The sequence below is a fragment of the Giraffa tippelskirchi genome, chromosome 9 (genome assembly GCF_054371585.1).
Source record: "Giraffa tippelskirchi isolate mGirTip1 chromosome 9, T2T-mGirTip1v1.2.pri, whole genome shotgun sequence".
Lineage (NCBI taxonomy): Eukaryota > Metazoa > Chordata > Mammalia > Artiodactyla > Giraffidae > Giraffa > Giraffa tippelskirchi.
The window spans coordinates 57,098,880-57,113,779 of NC_137283.1; the positions used below are offsets into that span (position 1 = coordinate 57,098,880).

Genomic DNA, 14,900 nt, shown 5'->3' on the forward strand with positions numbered 1-14,900 from the left:
GGGCCCTTCCCGGCCCCTGCCCGAGGTTAGCCATGGGGGCAGTTCACCCCGCAGGGGCACGGCCAACACGGAGGACGTGGACCCCGAGATTATCCGTCTCCTTGTAGGGCGCTTTCAGGAGAGCCACATTCCCAGGTCCAGCCCCTGGGCACAGTGCGGGAATGGGTGCAGCGCGTGGCCGGGCTGAATCGCCGGCGCGCGGGGGGCGGAGTCTGTCACGGGGCGGAGCCTGTCACGGGGCGGAGCCAGACGGCCGCTGGGGGCGGGGCCTGGTGTGGGTGGGGTCAGACGGTTGATGGGGCGGGGCCCGGCGCGGGCCCGCTGGCGCGCAGAGAACGGAGGTTGGGCTGCGGGTGAGAAGCGGCGGGTGCGGGCAGCGGCGGGGCTCGGCCAGCGGCGGGGCTCGGCCAGCGGCGGGGCTCGGCCTTCGGGGTCAGCGGTCCTGGAGCGGGCGGAGCGGGGCTGGGGGCGGCGGAGCGGGAAGCGGCCCAGGCGGGGAGGCTCCCTTCCGTCGCCGGGCTGGGCCAGGCCTCGAGGCGGGCGACGTCCCCGGCAGCCGGGCGCGCGGGCGGGGGCTGGGGCTGGGGAGAGGCGGGCCGCGTGGGGCGAGGCTCGAGTCCGACTCCCCCCGTCTCCGCCCGCAGGGCCCGCGGTGTGGGCGCCGAGTATGTGCGGCCGGACGTCCTGCCACCTGCCCAAGGAGGTACTGGCCCGGGCCTGCGCCTACCGGGACCGGCATGGCCACCAGCGGCTCCCGGAGTGGAGGGACCCCGACCGGTACTGCCCCTCGTACAACAAGAGCCCGCGGTCCAGCAGCCCGGTGCTCCTGTCCCGGCTGCACCTGGAGAAGGTGAGCGCCGACCTGATCTTCTGGGTCATTTAGATATCTTAAAGAAAAAAAGGAGCGGGGCGGGGCGGGGATCGCTATGCCCCTTAGGAGTCCAGCTTATCAGAATCTCTAGGCTTAGGGCAGGGTTAAAACTAGTCTACAACACCTCTGATGTTTCTTGAACGCTGAAGTTCCTATCCTTTCTGCTTGTTTTATCTGTACCTGAAGCTAGGAGCAGAGATGTTTGGTTTGGTATTCTAAAGTTTAATTGCTTTCTTTGTTTGTAGAATCTACCCCTGTAGTGTTGGAGTGATCAATAATTTATAATGTTTTGCTTCCTTGCTTTATCTCCTAAAAGAGAGAGAATGTATGTATACATGCAGTGTAATAAAAATGCTTCATTCCGGAGAATAGTTTCTCCAAGTCTTATGTATTTTAAATACCTTTGATATGTTTTTTAAAATCCTGATTGTTTCCATCTTGGATTTTTATTCTATTTGGTCCCTAATGCCTGAGTCACTTTATGAAGTTGCTTGTACCCCTGTTGCATACTTTTTTCTTTTTTAAATTTTAGGCCCCACCATGCAGCATGTAGGGATCTTGTTTGCTCACCAGGGATTCAACCTGAGCCCCCGGTAGTGGAAGCAGAGTCTTAACCACTGGACCCCCAAGGGAAGTCCCTGTTGCGTGCTCTTCAGAAGTGTTGTGTTTATATGGTAATCAAAAGATTCATCTTTACGTTAGGAAGATAACTGATTTTTACAAGATAACTGATTTTTTTGGTTGAGTGAAGCTATTTACATGAAATAGTTTACTCTTGAGCCATTTTTAGTCGGTGCATACTTCCTTATTGAAACTAAAAAAACTTTTTAATGAGCAGAAAATCAAAATAAAATAAATACTGTGGAAAACCTTGACTGGGAAAGGAAATAATAAAACATTTGAGAGGAAAGCATAATCTGGAGACAAGGACTGACTGTGTGCGGTTTCTTAGTGGTTAGCCCTGGTTCTCTTTGTACCACCTCGTTATAAAACGAATGTTAGCTGGAAGAAAACTTAACCAGGTGTGTAGACAGAAGTTCAGGAAGACTGTGAGTGATCCCAGGTTACCTTCTCGGTGAGGAACAGCTGGTACCAAGGTCCAGTCCACCCTTCCACTCCGGTGATGCTTCCTGGAACTAGGAATGGGAAGGTGGGGCTCCTGAACACACAGCCCTCCTCTCCTGTCAGTGCTGTGCATTTGCTGATGTAATGTTTTGACTCCGCATCTCATAAATTTTATAAAGATCGCTAGGATTTCCTGATTTTGATAAATAGTTGAGTTTTCGTTTATCTGAAAATGAAAAATTGTGAAATTTTAAAGCCAGAATAGAACCATTTCAGCTCGTTAATCCAGATCATCAAAGACCGGCACCTGTGTGCAGATTGTAATATTTGCATTTGAAACCGCCGATTTGCGCCCTACTTCCTTTCTAACCCCAGTGCTACCAGCTGTTCTGATCACAAGTCCGAGAGGGCAGAGGAGAAGATGAGTAATACTGAGCAGTATTTTCAATATTTTGGCTTAGAAGTACTTTCTATTCATCATGCCCCCCATGGGGCAGCCCCTTACCTGGGTTTGGTTTACAGTTGTCGAGGGAACGCACTCAAGTTAAAGGCGATGTGTGGCATTTGTAAGAGGACGATTTCCCAGCCTCGGCACTGCTGACACCTTGAGTGAGATATTTGCTGGGGGAAGCTGGCCTGTCTATGCACTGTAGAATGTTTAGCAGCATCACTGGCCTACTTTGGAACCCCCCAGAATAATACTCATGTTGCTTTCGTAGTCCTTTGTGGACATACAGAGTGGTGAAACATGAGTCCCAAACACACATTCCCAGCTGAGATCGAAGCTACACCTTGTTTCGGCTTTTATGCTGTAAACAAGTGCCTTTTTTGAGACCTATTTACTGCTATTTTTTTTTGCATTTCTGTGCTTTTTGCTGGCAATCTCACTGTTTAAAATTGTCTCCAGGCGTAGTGGTAAAGCGCAGGCTAGGATTCCTAAAAGCAAGAAGGAGGTAAATGCTTTACAGAGAACATGCACGTGTCAGAGACGCTTCACTCAGGCATGAGTTACTGTGGTTGTTGGTCATGAATTCAAAATTAATGAACCAACAATATATGTTAAATAAAGTCTAACATATAATAGTAAATCTGCTGAACAGAAATACAGAGAAGGCAAGGTTGTATATGGACCAGTTAATGAAAAGATCACTATAGGCACCTGGCAGCCTAACTCTGTATTTCTGCCAGAGCAGCTAGCTCTTGGGTTTCCCTAACTCACTGCAGTGACTTTGCGGAACCTGACTGCACGTGGAACAAGCGTGGCCTCCGTGGTGTGGGGGGGAGGGGTTAGCTCATTAATATAGGCAAGGTTTTGAAAGAAATGAGACAGGCTCTTGTGAAGAGCACCGTTGAGGCATTCAGTTCGCTTCAGTCGCTCAGTCGTGTCCAGCTCTTTGCGACCCCATGGACTGCAACGCGCCAGGCTTCCGGGTCCATCACCAGCTCCTGGAGTTTACTCAAACTCATGTCCATGGAGTCGGTGATGCATTAGCTTGGAACAAGAAGGGAAGCCCTTCTAAGATCCTATTACTGACGGTTTCCCGTGCTCTCGGAATCCCTTGCTCTCAACTGTTTTCATTCTGCTTTTGCCTCTCTGGATGCTTTTTCTTGGACTGCACTTTTCCCTCATTTCTCCTTTTTCCTTTTTTTCCGTCCCCCGCCCCCAACCTCCGGCAGGTTTCCTCCTGTGGTTGATTTACTGTCTAAGAAATTTCATCCTCATGGCTTCACCAGTCACCTTTCTGTAGATTTTGCTGTTTCTTTTTAGTCATAACCTCAGAAAATATTAAACTACCATGTGTGTACCTACTCCATGCCACACATCTAACCAGGGTCTTCTTACGAAGACCTTATTCTTGCCTTTATTCCAGGGATTGGCAAAGCATGGTCTTCAGATCAAGTCCTGTGCACTGCCTGTTTTTATAAATACGGTTTTATTAGAATACAGCCACGCTCACTTGCTCTTCGGCTGCTCTGACCTGCCAGTGGTGCCAGAGTTGAGTTGAGTGGCAGCAGAGACTGTATGGGCTCAGAAAGCCACAAATATCCACTGTCTGGTCCATTACAGAAAAAGTCTGCTTTTCCCTTCTCCGCCATGCCGCCTCTCTCCTCAGTTTTAATTCCACATGCTTGTTGGACATAGGAAGCATCTCTCTGCGGATTTCATTCTGGTGACCCAGAAAACCTTTCTGTTTTGTTCACCAGTGAGGAATTAGGCAAGGCCTTTGCAGGTACGGTTTGTCTCTTCCCTGGAGTCTGGGGTCTCAGGAGGCAGAAAGCCAGGGTCCTCTGATCATTTCCCTACATGAAATTTTCTGGGACAGAGCAGCATCCACTGATCTGTTGCCTTTGGCTGCTGTGTCCCTGCAGTAATATGTATTAACATACCAAAGACTGTAGGGTTTGCAAAGTCTGCAATACTCGATACCCAGCCTTTCAGAGAGAAGTCCACCAGCCTCTGGTTCAGAAGCCTCTCCCCTCTCTCACCTGCCAGTTGTTGGCTCTCACCTGGGCCTTTGACCAAAGCGCCGGCTCGTGGCCGGTCCCCCAAGTCTGGGCTGTCTCACGCCTGGTGGTCTTAGCGTCGCTGGATTTCTTACACGGCAGCTCAGGGCACCGAAGGCAGGGTCTGGGCCAACACGGAGGAGGCCGAAAACCCCTTGTGACCTGGCCTTACAGCATCTCTTGTGCCACATTCTGTTGGATACAGTCAAGACACAGGCACGTCCAGAGTCAAGGAAATGGAGCATGGACCCCCCCCCCCCCCGCCCAGCTCTTGACGGGAGAAGTCTCAAACACTTGGGGACCCCTTTTTTTCTAAGCTGCCACAGACTTCCCATTGTTAACCTGAAATTCGGCCTGTGATCTTTCCCCAAATCAAACTCCTCTGGGGAGTTTTCTCTTTTGCTCAATAGTGCCATCCCTGTCTTCTTTGTCCAGTTCGCTGGTTTCCTGCCTTTTGGATGTCTTTGATTCTCACTGCTGTCACCAGACCCACTGTACCACTGCAGCAGAGCCCAAAATGCACTCTGCTCACTGTGTGCACCAGCCCAGTGTCTGTACCGAGAGAACAGTGTGTGCGTTACAATCTGTCGGTCTCATCAAATTCTCAAGGGGCCAGGTACCCCCAAAAAGTTTAGCAACCGTATGTTCAGCACGGGGGCCCCAAGACCACCCTCTCATTTGGAGGTTGGTTAGAAGGCAGCATGTAACGTGGCTACGGTTTATTACAGTGAAGGGATACACTGTAGAATCAGCAAGGGGAACAGAAGCAAGTAGAAATCTGGAGAAATTTGTGCCCAGGCTTCCTTACAATCTCTCCCTGGCAGGGGACACACCAAGCAAGTTCTTTTTCCGGCAGTGCAGAAGGTAGTAACTCCTGGGCAGTGTTTCTGCCCAGAGAAACCCATTAGACACTGAGGCCCAAGGTTTGTTGGGGGCTGGTCACGTAGGCGCTCTGCCTAGCCAGCAGCAACATCCCAGACGCCCAGAAGGAAAGCAGGTGCTCAGCAAGAACCTCGTTTTCTGCCTGAAGCAGGCACAGGATTCCAGCCCAATCAGTTAGGGAAAGGGGGAAGCTCTCAAAAGCCAAGTTCTCACATGCTGCCTGAGGGCCAGCCCTGTGAACGGGCTCTCCTAAAAATAGCGTCCTCAGGCTTACTGTAAGCTAGCTGCACGAAACCACTTCCTGCCCAGTCTTGGCACGGCCTCTGATTTCACCTCTGGCCCCTCCTCCCATCTCTTCTCTGTCCCAGTCCTGTTCCTCTTTTGGGGTCTGATCCGAGAACCCCCTCACCCGATCCCCCCCCTTCTGCCCCTCCCAAGGAGCTAATCACTTCTGCAGGTCCTCTCTCGCAGATCACCGTCCGCCGAACTTTCCCAGCACCCCTGTGCGCACCGCTTACGTGGCCGTAGCCTGCAGCATGGCATCACTGCCATTGCTCACTGTCTGCGTGGCCTCACGAGGCATGGTGCACGTCCTTCTGTGTGTCCCCCAGTCAGAGCATGGACCTTCCGTATGATGACTGTCTGTCATGTGTGCTTTGTGAGGTGCGGGGCCTCGGAGCCTGTCTCCTGTCGCCGGCACTGATTCACAGTTTACAGGAGCTAAACCTCTTTGTACCCCGACCCTCCCAGGCAGAATGTCATCCATCCTGATAAACACGGTTGCCTGAGAACGCCAACCACTCACATCGTGAGAAGTCATTAGAACTATTTGCACGTAGGAGCTCTCCCTTTTCACAATCATCTACTCTCTGCGTTTTGACACTGCTGGTGGTGGTGGTTTAGCCACTCAGTCGTGTCCGACTCTTGTGACCCCGTGGACTGTAGCCCACCAGGCTCCTCTGTCCATGGGATTCTCCAGGCAAGAATACTGGAGTGGGTTGCCATTTCCTCCTCCAAGTAATGTAGTGCGTGTCCTCCATAAGGCTTTGCAGCTTCCTTCCCGTCTCCTCGCTGCACCTTACCCTTTCTCGTGGCAGGATGCAGACTCGTCCGAGCGGGTCATTGCACCCATGCGGTGGGGCTTGGTCCCCTACTGGTTCAGAGAAGCGGATCCTTCCAAGCTGCAGATCAACACCAGCAACTGCCGCAGTGACACCATAATGGAGAAGCGGTCCTTCAAGGTAGGAGAAGGTGCAGGCGCCGGCGGGTTCTCGGTCACAACCGCCGGCGCCTTGGACGCCTGCGCAATAGCTCCAGGCTGTGTCCTGCTCGTGGCTGTAGAATGCTGGTCTCTGTACCCCAGTGAGACAGAGCGGGTCTTTTTCTCCCACTCAACTGTGGGCTGCCGGGCCCAGCTGGACACATGGTACCCAACCAGAGGTTCTTGTGTAGCGCTCACGTCGCAGGACAGCTGGACGTCCAGGTGGCTTCTAACCCATGTGTCCCGCCCTCGGCCGGGATGCGGGGACAGCGGGAGGCCCGCCCACGTGTCTCGCCAGGGTGCGCAGTCAGGCATCTCACACGGCACTCTGCTCACCCTCCAGGGAGCGGGCACAGGCCGCAGGGCTTTATGGCCTCACCTTGGAAGTCCCAAGCATCACTTCTGCTGTGTTCCTTGGTTTATACCGAGCCGGCCCAAGATCACCGAGGGAGGGGACCTCATTGCGTGTGAATCCTTCTGGGTGGGGCTCGCTGGGGCGGGGGGTGGGGGCCCAGCTTTGGAGACCGGCTCCCACAGTGCCTGTTTCCTCTTAGGCACGTTATTTAATCTTTCCAACACCTGTGTACGTGTGACTTCATACTTATGAAACGCAACGTGCAGAGGAATTACCACTCTGAGGTCACCCATGCTCTCCCCCAGGTGCCTCTGGTTAAGGGGAGGCGCTGTGTCGTCTTAGCGGACGGATTCTACGAGTGGCAGCGACGTCAGGCCTCAAACCATCGGCAGCCCTACTTCATCTACTTCCCCCAGATCAAGACCGAGAAGGTAGCAGCAGTGGCGTGTCCGTTTCTGGCTCTCCGGGCTTCTTGGATGTTTGGTTGGGTGTCTTTCCAATTTTTTTTTTTTTAATTCTCAGCCATAAATTATCTACTCAGATTTTTCTTCTGTCCCATTATCTCTTCTTTCTGGAATTCTCATTATACGTGTGTTAGTGTGATGTCGTCCCATAGCTTCCAGATGTTTTATATACTTCATTCTTTTTCTCTGCGTTTCAGTCTGGGCCATTTTTACTAATCTGTTTTTAAGTTCACTCTTCTTTCTTATTTACTCTTGAGTGTGGTCCTGTTGATTTCTATATATCTTAGCAGTTCCTTGGTTCTTTGGCTGTTTTGTCTATCTTAGATATTTTTTTACTGGTTGCCAGACATAGGAGGTAGGAAAGAGACTGAGACCAATAATGTTTGTGTCTGGATGTGGACATGTGTGTCTTCCCTTAGGCTGAGTTGATCTTGTCAGGAGCCGAGCTGGACTTAGGTTTTGTTGTGCACCAGAGGCTTTAACTGTTTGTCTGGTGTTGCCTTGTGTTCAGGGTAAGGTTGGTTTTCCAGAGGGTTTTCCTCAAAAGCCCTGCTCCCCGCACTTTGAAGCCTGTGCTCTCGGGACGCTCTCCCCAGGCACCTGCTTCTGCCCGTCACTTGGGCCTGCTGGTCCGCAGAGGCTGCAGAGCCTTCCCTGCTGTCTGGGTTCAGCCTCGTCTCACGCAAAACGTGGCCCCGGCTCTCAGGCTTTCTCGGTGAGCCTGCTTCTCCCCAGGGGAGCAGAGAGCTGTTCCTGTCACCCTTTTGCAGCCTCAGCGGATCTTCCCTTGACTCTTAGGAGTAACAGGGTTTATCCCTTCTTCCCTGGCCCCTTAAGCTTCGTGTTCCTCGGAGGAGAATGGCGGGGTGAGGCTTCTCGCCGTCTCCGAGCACCTGGACACGCCGGGCAGGGAGTCTTCCTCCATCCCCGGCCCTGTCTCTCTCGTGAGCACCCACGGAGGCTGGTCCGGACACCTGCAGCCCTGGGGGTCCTGCTTGCTCGGGCGAGCCCGCGCTCTGCAGAGAGCAGTTTGATGATCATTGTATCTGAATTCTTAGCTGCTGTATAAAGGAGGCCTTGTTTGCCTTCTGTCACCACTGGGAAGCCCGTAGTAGGGTCTCCTCTCCCTTCGGATGACCCTGTCTTTGCTTTACAGTTCAGGCTAAGTGGCTGCCCTATGACCTGAGCTCTCTGATGAGTTTAAGGAAAGTTACAGTTATGGAGAGTCTCTAGCTGTTCTTGTCGAGAGAGAGGCTGGAGGTGACGCTTTCTCCAGCCTTCAGAAGCTGGGGGCTGAATCTTGAAGGCAAGTAGGAGTTGGCACATTGAGCACAGGCAGAAAAGACCTTTCGGGCAGGAAGAGGAAGGTTACTTCCACGAGCCCTGAGGGCTTTGTTTATAGACAGCTGGGCGGGACGCAAACTCCCCTTGTGCACGAAAGCCGGCCTGAATGCCCACTGGAGGTGTTAGACTGTATGGTAAAAGGGCCATAAATCTACTGCCTCAGGGAGGGTGTGCCACCAAACCCCTGTCCTTCTCTGAAGGCGGGTCCCAGGCCTCCCTGCTGAAGGCGTGGTCTGAATGGCGTGATCGTGCCCAGCCTGCAGGGGAGGGCGGCCGCAGAGTGCCTGATCTGCCCTGGGTTTGCTTCCAGTCCGAGCAGGTGCAGGTGGGTTCTGCAGCCAGTCCCGAGGACTGGGAGAAGGTCTGGGACACCTGGAGGCCACTGACGATGGCTGGGATCTTTGACTGCTGGGAGCCCCCGGAGGGGGGAGACTGCCTGTATTCCTACAGCATCATCACAGTGGACTCCTGCAAAGTCATGAACGACATCCACAACAGGCAAGTCACACCCCCCGCGCCTGCGTTCAGAGGGATTCAGGGCAGGGCTTGTCGTCTTTGGGTTTAAACAAGCAGCTTTCGGAATTCAGAGTTTCTGTGTGCACAGATTTAGAGAGTCGGAAAGTAAGCCAGTTGCTTCACAAGATACGGGCACAGTCTGCGTGGCTGTAACATGACAGGCGTTCCTAAAAGTTAGCACGCTGTGCAGAACTGTGCAGCGAAATCCAGAGAACTTACAGAGAAGTGGGAATAATGGGACAGCACTTAAACATTTTGTCAGTGACCCAGTTAAAAAAATAATAGGAATCTAATAAAACCCGTACTACAGCTTCATTCATTCTGTGGCTAAGAAGTACAAAGAAATTACAGTAAAGGTAGCGCCATACATTAAAAAGACCTGAAATCAGCTTGTGCTGAAGGAGTCGCAGCTTGTGACTTACTGTGACATGGTGGGAGGAAGGTGATGTGAAATGATTGTCTTTTCCGGTCTTAAATCCTGGGACATGTTCTTCTGCCTTTGAAATGTTGTTCCTCCGAGGCTGGCCTTCATAATAGATACCTATTTAATCAGAACTGAACGTTCTGATGCGATGGACCGCCTCCCCCAGTTAACTTCAGTGTCACCGCTGGAAATGCCTCAGCGGCGTGCCTGAAGCCACGCAGACAGCCACCATGGCCCTGAGAGGAGCCGCCTCTGCTGATCTGTGGTCTTTGTGTACAGACAGCGCGGTCTCTATGTGAGAAAGCGCCCCCCCCGCCTTTTTTTTTTACTGTTTGGCTTTCAGTCAGCATACTGAGAAATCTTCCCGTCGCATCTGTCCCTTCAAGCCTGGTTGGTGCGGCCTCTTCACGGTGCTTGGAGTTGTTCCGGCCGTGGATGTTCCTTTCTTCCAGCCCCCTTACTGTTGTGGATCCTTTATGTCTGTTGCCCAGGAGATACCACGTGTTCTGTTCCTGCTTTCAAGGTTGTCATTTAGTCGCTCCCTTGTGTCCAGCTCTTTGCAACTCCAGGGACTGTAATCCTCCAGGCTCCTCTGTCCATGGGATTTCCCAGGCAAGAATACTGGCGTGGGTTGCCATTTTCTCCTCCAGGGGATCTTCCCGACCCAGGGATCGAACCTGCATCTCCTGCATTGCAGGTAGATTCTTTACCACTGAGCCACCTGGGAAGTCTGGCTTTCAAGATGGTTTATTATTATTTCACCCCTCTCTCCAAGACTTGAAAAGTTTTCCGTTTTCGTGCACTGCTTAGAATGTCTGAACCGGGAAGCTTAGACATGTTTGAGGTGTTGAAAGAGCAGTTTTTTGAACAGAAGAATTACAAGCACAAAGTAAGAGCAAAACACCACTTTGGAGTGTGATATGCGCAGAGCCGAGGCAGCTGTCAGTGTCTGAGGGGTGTGGGTTCCGTGTACCCCTACAAGGTTCGGTTCAGCAGGGTGAAGTGTTCTGTGTTCACACTGCGTTTCCTCACAGATAAAACTGTGTATAAGCAAATGCAAAATGTGCACTATGCTTAAATCGCTCTCTAATAGTCAATCACACTGAAATAAATTTTCATTTTAAAAACAAGCATTAGCAGAACTGACATGCTTGTGTAATGACTTCACAATTTTTGCCAGGTCTCAATGCCCTCAGGGGTAATTTTATGATGATTTGCTGAAAAGAATACAGTGTGGCACATATTGAATGATCTATTTTAACCCCTTTGTCCTAAGCATTCTGTCTGAAATGATGCCTTCCTGGGATATAATAGTTCTAGTTTTGCTAATTCACCTTAAAATAAAGTCCTATTTCGTCAAATCTAAGATTTTGTTCCACAATTTTATACAGTTAAGAAAAGTAACTGCTGCCAATTACTGCCAATGAAGTTGTGATACAGTGCAAAGATGCCATTCATTGTAAATCTAGATTTCAGAGATTTTAAAGTGCTATTTAAAAGTATATCTTGGGAAGATTCCCTGGCAGTCCAGTGGTTAGGACTCCATGCCTCTACTGCTGAGAGCATGAATTTGATCCCTGGGAAACTAAGATCCTGCAAGCTGTGTGCTGCAGCCCAAAAATAAAATAGTAAAGCAAATATGTGTTTAATTTGTTGAAGTACCAATAATTATTAAAAGTAATGTTCATGCATTTATCTCCTAAGTTCAACCGTACTACCCCACAATGAAGTGTGTACATGCTTTGCACTGGCCTAGAACATAAAATTGGAAGCTAAACAAGGGCTCTTTTCCTAACATCTCCTGGGTACCAAGAGTTGTCTGAGGTGGCCTCTTCGCTTTTCTGAGCCATGGTTCCCTTTCGTTGACATTTTTATAAATAGCTCTTCCTTACGTAAACCTGCCTTGGGAGGGAAGGCTGGAGTCTTAATGACAGACAGGTTTCCCAGGCTTGGTTTTCCCTTGAAGTCCAGGCTGGAGTGTCGTAAAGGTCACCAGTCTGCTAGCATGTGTGCGGGAAGGCACCCATTTGTAGCATCGGGCACGGTCTTTGCCACCACACTCTGAGCTGGCTCTCCCGTGCTGAGCTCCGTGCCCTGTTGTTCTCAGGGGCACGGGACAGCGTGCAGGGCGCAGACATGGAGGGGGGCGGCCTGTGCATCAGCTGACTAGACACCCCCCCCCCCGGTACCCCCGACCCGTCTTGCGCTCACTCCCCAGGATGCCTGCCATACTGGACGGGGAGGAGGCGGTCTCTAAGTGGCTGGACTTTGGTGAGGTCTCAGCTCAGGAAGCTCTGAAGTTGATCCACCCCACGGAGAACATCGCCTTCCACCCAGTGTCGTCCATGGTGAACAGCTCCCGGAACAACAATCCCGAGTGTCTGCTCCCGGTCCACCTGCTCCCGGTCCACCTGCTGGTCGGAAAGGTAGGGGCCTGGGGCGCCCGCCGTCCCTGCCGAGCACTCTGTCTGTTCCCAAGAGCCTGTTAGTGTATCCTGGGGACCTTTACAACCAGAGACTGAATCCAAACCACCCACAGTTCATCTTCCTTGTGTGCAGCAAGGTGGCCCAGGGCCGTGACTCTCAGAGCTGGCTGCGGGTCGGCCTGGGGCACGCCTGTCAGTGTTCAGGCTGGGCTGGGCCTTCTGTATCTTTACGAAGCTGCTCGGGTGGGTCTCATAAGAAGCCACCTCTGAGGACTCCTCATCTGGAGGGTGACTGTGAAAAGGACAGAGGGGCCCTGACCACAACCGTCTCTCTTGCCAACCGAATGGGAGACGTGTTTCTGTCTGTTTTCTCTGCTTTCCCGGCTGCAAGATGGGGGGATTTCAGTCCTCATTCTCCTTCAGGAGACTGGAGAACGTTCCTGCGAGGAGCGCGAGCTTCTTAGAGTTGGCAGGGATTGCGGCAGTCTATTTTGAAAGGAAGGTGGACAGACAAGAGGCCTCGGTGATAAGAAGCCCCAGAGCAGGAGTTGGCCCTGCTGATACCCGGGGATGAGGAGGTCCTCCTCGGTGGCCAGAGGACAGGGACAGCTGGAACCATGGCCCCCCGCCCCGTTTCCCTTAAAGCCTCTTAACGTTTTCACACTCACAGTCAGCGTCATCCTTGTTCTCTCGGTTCTCTCAAAGCCTGTATCCCTGGTAGGGCTTTTCATTGCTACTGCTGCTGCTGCTAAGTCGCTTCAGTCGTGTCCGACTCTGTGCGACCCCATAGACGGCAGCCCACCAGGCTCCGCCGTCCCTGGGATTCTCCAGGCAAGAATACTGGAGTGGGTTGCCATTTCCTTCTCCAGTGCGTGAAAGGGTAAAGTGAAAGTGAAGTCGCTCAGTCGTGTCTGACTCTTAGCGACCCCATGGACTGTAGCCTACTAGGCTCCTCCGTCCATGGGATTTTCCAGGCAAGAGTACTGCAGTGGGGTGCCATTGCCTTCTCTGGGGCTTTTCATTACCTATCTCTAAAAAAAATGCAACTGTAGATATACATTTTAACCAGACACGTCCCCATGTCTGCCAGTCTTCTCTCCAGAAGAATTCACACTCTGGAGAGCTGGCATCCTGTGCTGGGCTCGGGTGCAGGGGGCAGCCGGCCCCTCTCGCCCACCCTCTGTCTGAGGGCTGCGTCTCCAGCTCGCTCCCCGGCACGGCCTGCTCAGGCTGAGTGCTGCTCTTTTTCCTGAGCTTGCTTCATTCTCTGCCTGGGTTTGGACAGCCTGACTGCTCTCTTCTCTGGCCGGTCTCACCCACCATGAGCTGGCCGCTCTCCCTTCCGGCCCTTGGAACCCACCCTGCTCCCCTCTTTGTTCCCCCGGTCACATCCCCGTGCCCAGGTCAGGCCCTCAGGCAGCATCTCTTGCCTGGTTTCCCAGGAGCTCGAGCTGGGGGTCTGAGCTGCCGATGCTTTCTCCTAGGAGCTCAAGGTGAGTGCCAGCAGCCAGAAGATGCTGCAGTGGCTGGCCACGAAGTCACCCAAAAAGGAAGAGCCCAAAACACCCCAAAAGGAAGAGCCCAAAACACCCCAAAAGGAAGAGCCCAAAACACCCCAAAAGGAGGAGCCCAAAACACACCAAAAGGAAGAGCCCAAAACACCCCAAAAGGAAGAGGCAGATGTGCCCCAGTGGTCCAGCCAGTTCCTGCAGAAGAGCCCACTAACCCCTAAGAGAGGCAGCGCTAGCCTCCTGGAGCGATGGCTGAAGCGGGGGCAGGAGGAAGAGCCTGTGGCCAAGCGGCCTCACATGCAGTAGCACAGGCCTTCCGGAGACCACGGCCGAGGGGCACGGCGCTGAGTACTGCGTGATCACAGGTCGTGTGTTGGTCTATGTGTGTGGGGTGTGTGTGTGTGGGGGGGAGTTCCAAGGCTAAGATGTGCAGTGCTGAATAGTGCGTGATCACAGGTTGTGTGTTTGTGTGTTGGAGGAGTTCCGAGGCCGAGAGGTCCTGCGCTGTGATCACAGGTTGCACTTGGGGGGGGTGTGGGTGGCAGAGTGGCTCCCGTCATAGCTCAGTGTTAGTTCAGGGTTTTGGCCTCCCGGGGCACTGCATGCTGGCTGTGACCAGGACTGTCCGGCGGGGTGGGCGGGCATCCTGGGAAGAGGTGCGGGCCACCCCATTAGCTTCGAGGGAGGGGAGGGAGCGCTGGCCCACAGCCCTCTCCAGGTGGCCGGGTGGGCCCTCCCTGGGAGCCTGTCCCTGCTGGCGATTCTCAGCAGAGGCTGTATTCTGCTCAGCCTGTGGGCTCTTTCAGTGTTTGGGAGTTAAGTTCTTAAAACATTGTCTTTTTTCCTGAATAAACTGTATTTGATAACCTGTCTAGAAAATGCTGCCGGGGGGAGGAACTCTGATCTGTTTCCTCCTGGCCACCGTCCCGGGGAATAATTTTGTCACAAGCGTGGGGGCACTGGGGTTCTGGTGGGCAAAACTGCTTTTTTGGAAACAATAAAAAGACTTGGCAGGGGGCTCTTTATTGAGTGTCTTTTCACTCTTCATACCTGGAAGTTGTCTGAATCCAGTAGCTTAAAGCAACCAGACAGAGTGCCTGCCAGCACGAGCAGTGCAGGCCGGGCGCGAGCCCTGCCCAGGCTCAGGTGCGCGGCGCCCGGGGGCAGGAGGGCACGGACCGGGACACGGGTCGGAGGCGGCCACCCGGTCGGCGCCCCTGGGTTTGCTCTGCAGGCAGATGTCCGTCTGCGCGGCTGTGGCCGTCCGTCCGCCCCG

General features: G+C 52.8%; 1 protein-coding gene and 1 long non-coding RNA gene across 6 annotated transcripts; one reads left to right on the plus strand and one right to left on the minus strand.

Annotated features, from left to right (window-relative positions):
• The first annotated feature begins 323 nt into the window (after positions 1–323).
• Positions 324–14,641, plus strand: HMCES (5-hydroxymethylcytosine binding, ES cell specific). Of its 5 annotated transcripts, XM_081526549.1 has the most exons (8): positions 324–353; positions 645–850; positions 6,421–6,564; positions 7,245–7,379; positions 9,073–9,245; positions 11,906–12,113; positions 13,598–13,658; positions 13,755–14,641. In XM_081526549.1, the coding sequence occupies exons 2-8, from the start codon at positions 668–670 to the stop codon at positions 13,928–13,930; spliced, it is 1,080 nt and encodes a 359-aa protein (XP_081382675.1). In that variant the 5' UTR covers positions 324–353; positions 645–667; the 3' UTR covers positions 13,931–14,641. The 5 variants fall into 5 exon arrangements, with proteins under 5 accessions (XP_081382675.1, XP_081382670.1, XP_081382671.1 ...); XM_081526544.1 differs by having other exon boundaries at positions 7,245–7,370; positions 9,058–9,245; positions 13,598–14,641; XM_081526545.1 differs by having other exon boundaries at positions 329–432; positions 7,245–7,370; positions 9,058–9,245; positions 13,598–14,641.
• LOC145520318 (uncharacterized) lies at positions 1,655–10,335 on the minus strand. The gene is made up of 3 exons (XR_014064401.1): positions 9,686–10,335; positions 4,445–4,633; positions 1,655–2,162 (listed from the first exon to the last, which is right to left on the minus strand). It is a non-coding gene; the product is annotated as an uncharacterized LOC145520318 (long non-coding RNA).
• Positions 14,642–14,900: the final 259 nt, after the last annotated feature.

Bases quoted from the DNA above. Each gene is read 5' to 3' on its own strand.
- HMCES (XM_081526544.1), top strand. From the start codon at position 668: ATGTGCGGCCGGACGTCCTGCCACCTGCCCAAGGAGGTACTGGCCCGG. The intron at 6,565-7,244 runs GTAGGAGAAGGT...GCTCTCCCCCAG, and splicing joins TGGAGAAGCGGTCCTTCAAG to GTGCCTCTGGTTAAGGGGAG. The intron at 7,371-9,057 runs GTAGCAGCAGTG...GTTTGCTTCCAG, and splicing joins CCCAGATCAAGACCGAGAAG to TCCGAGCAGGTGCAGGTGGG.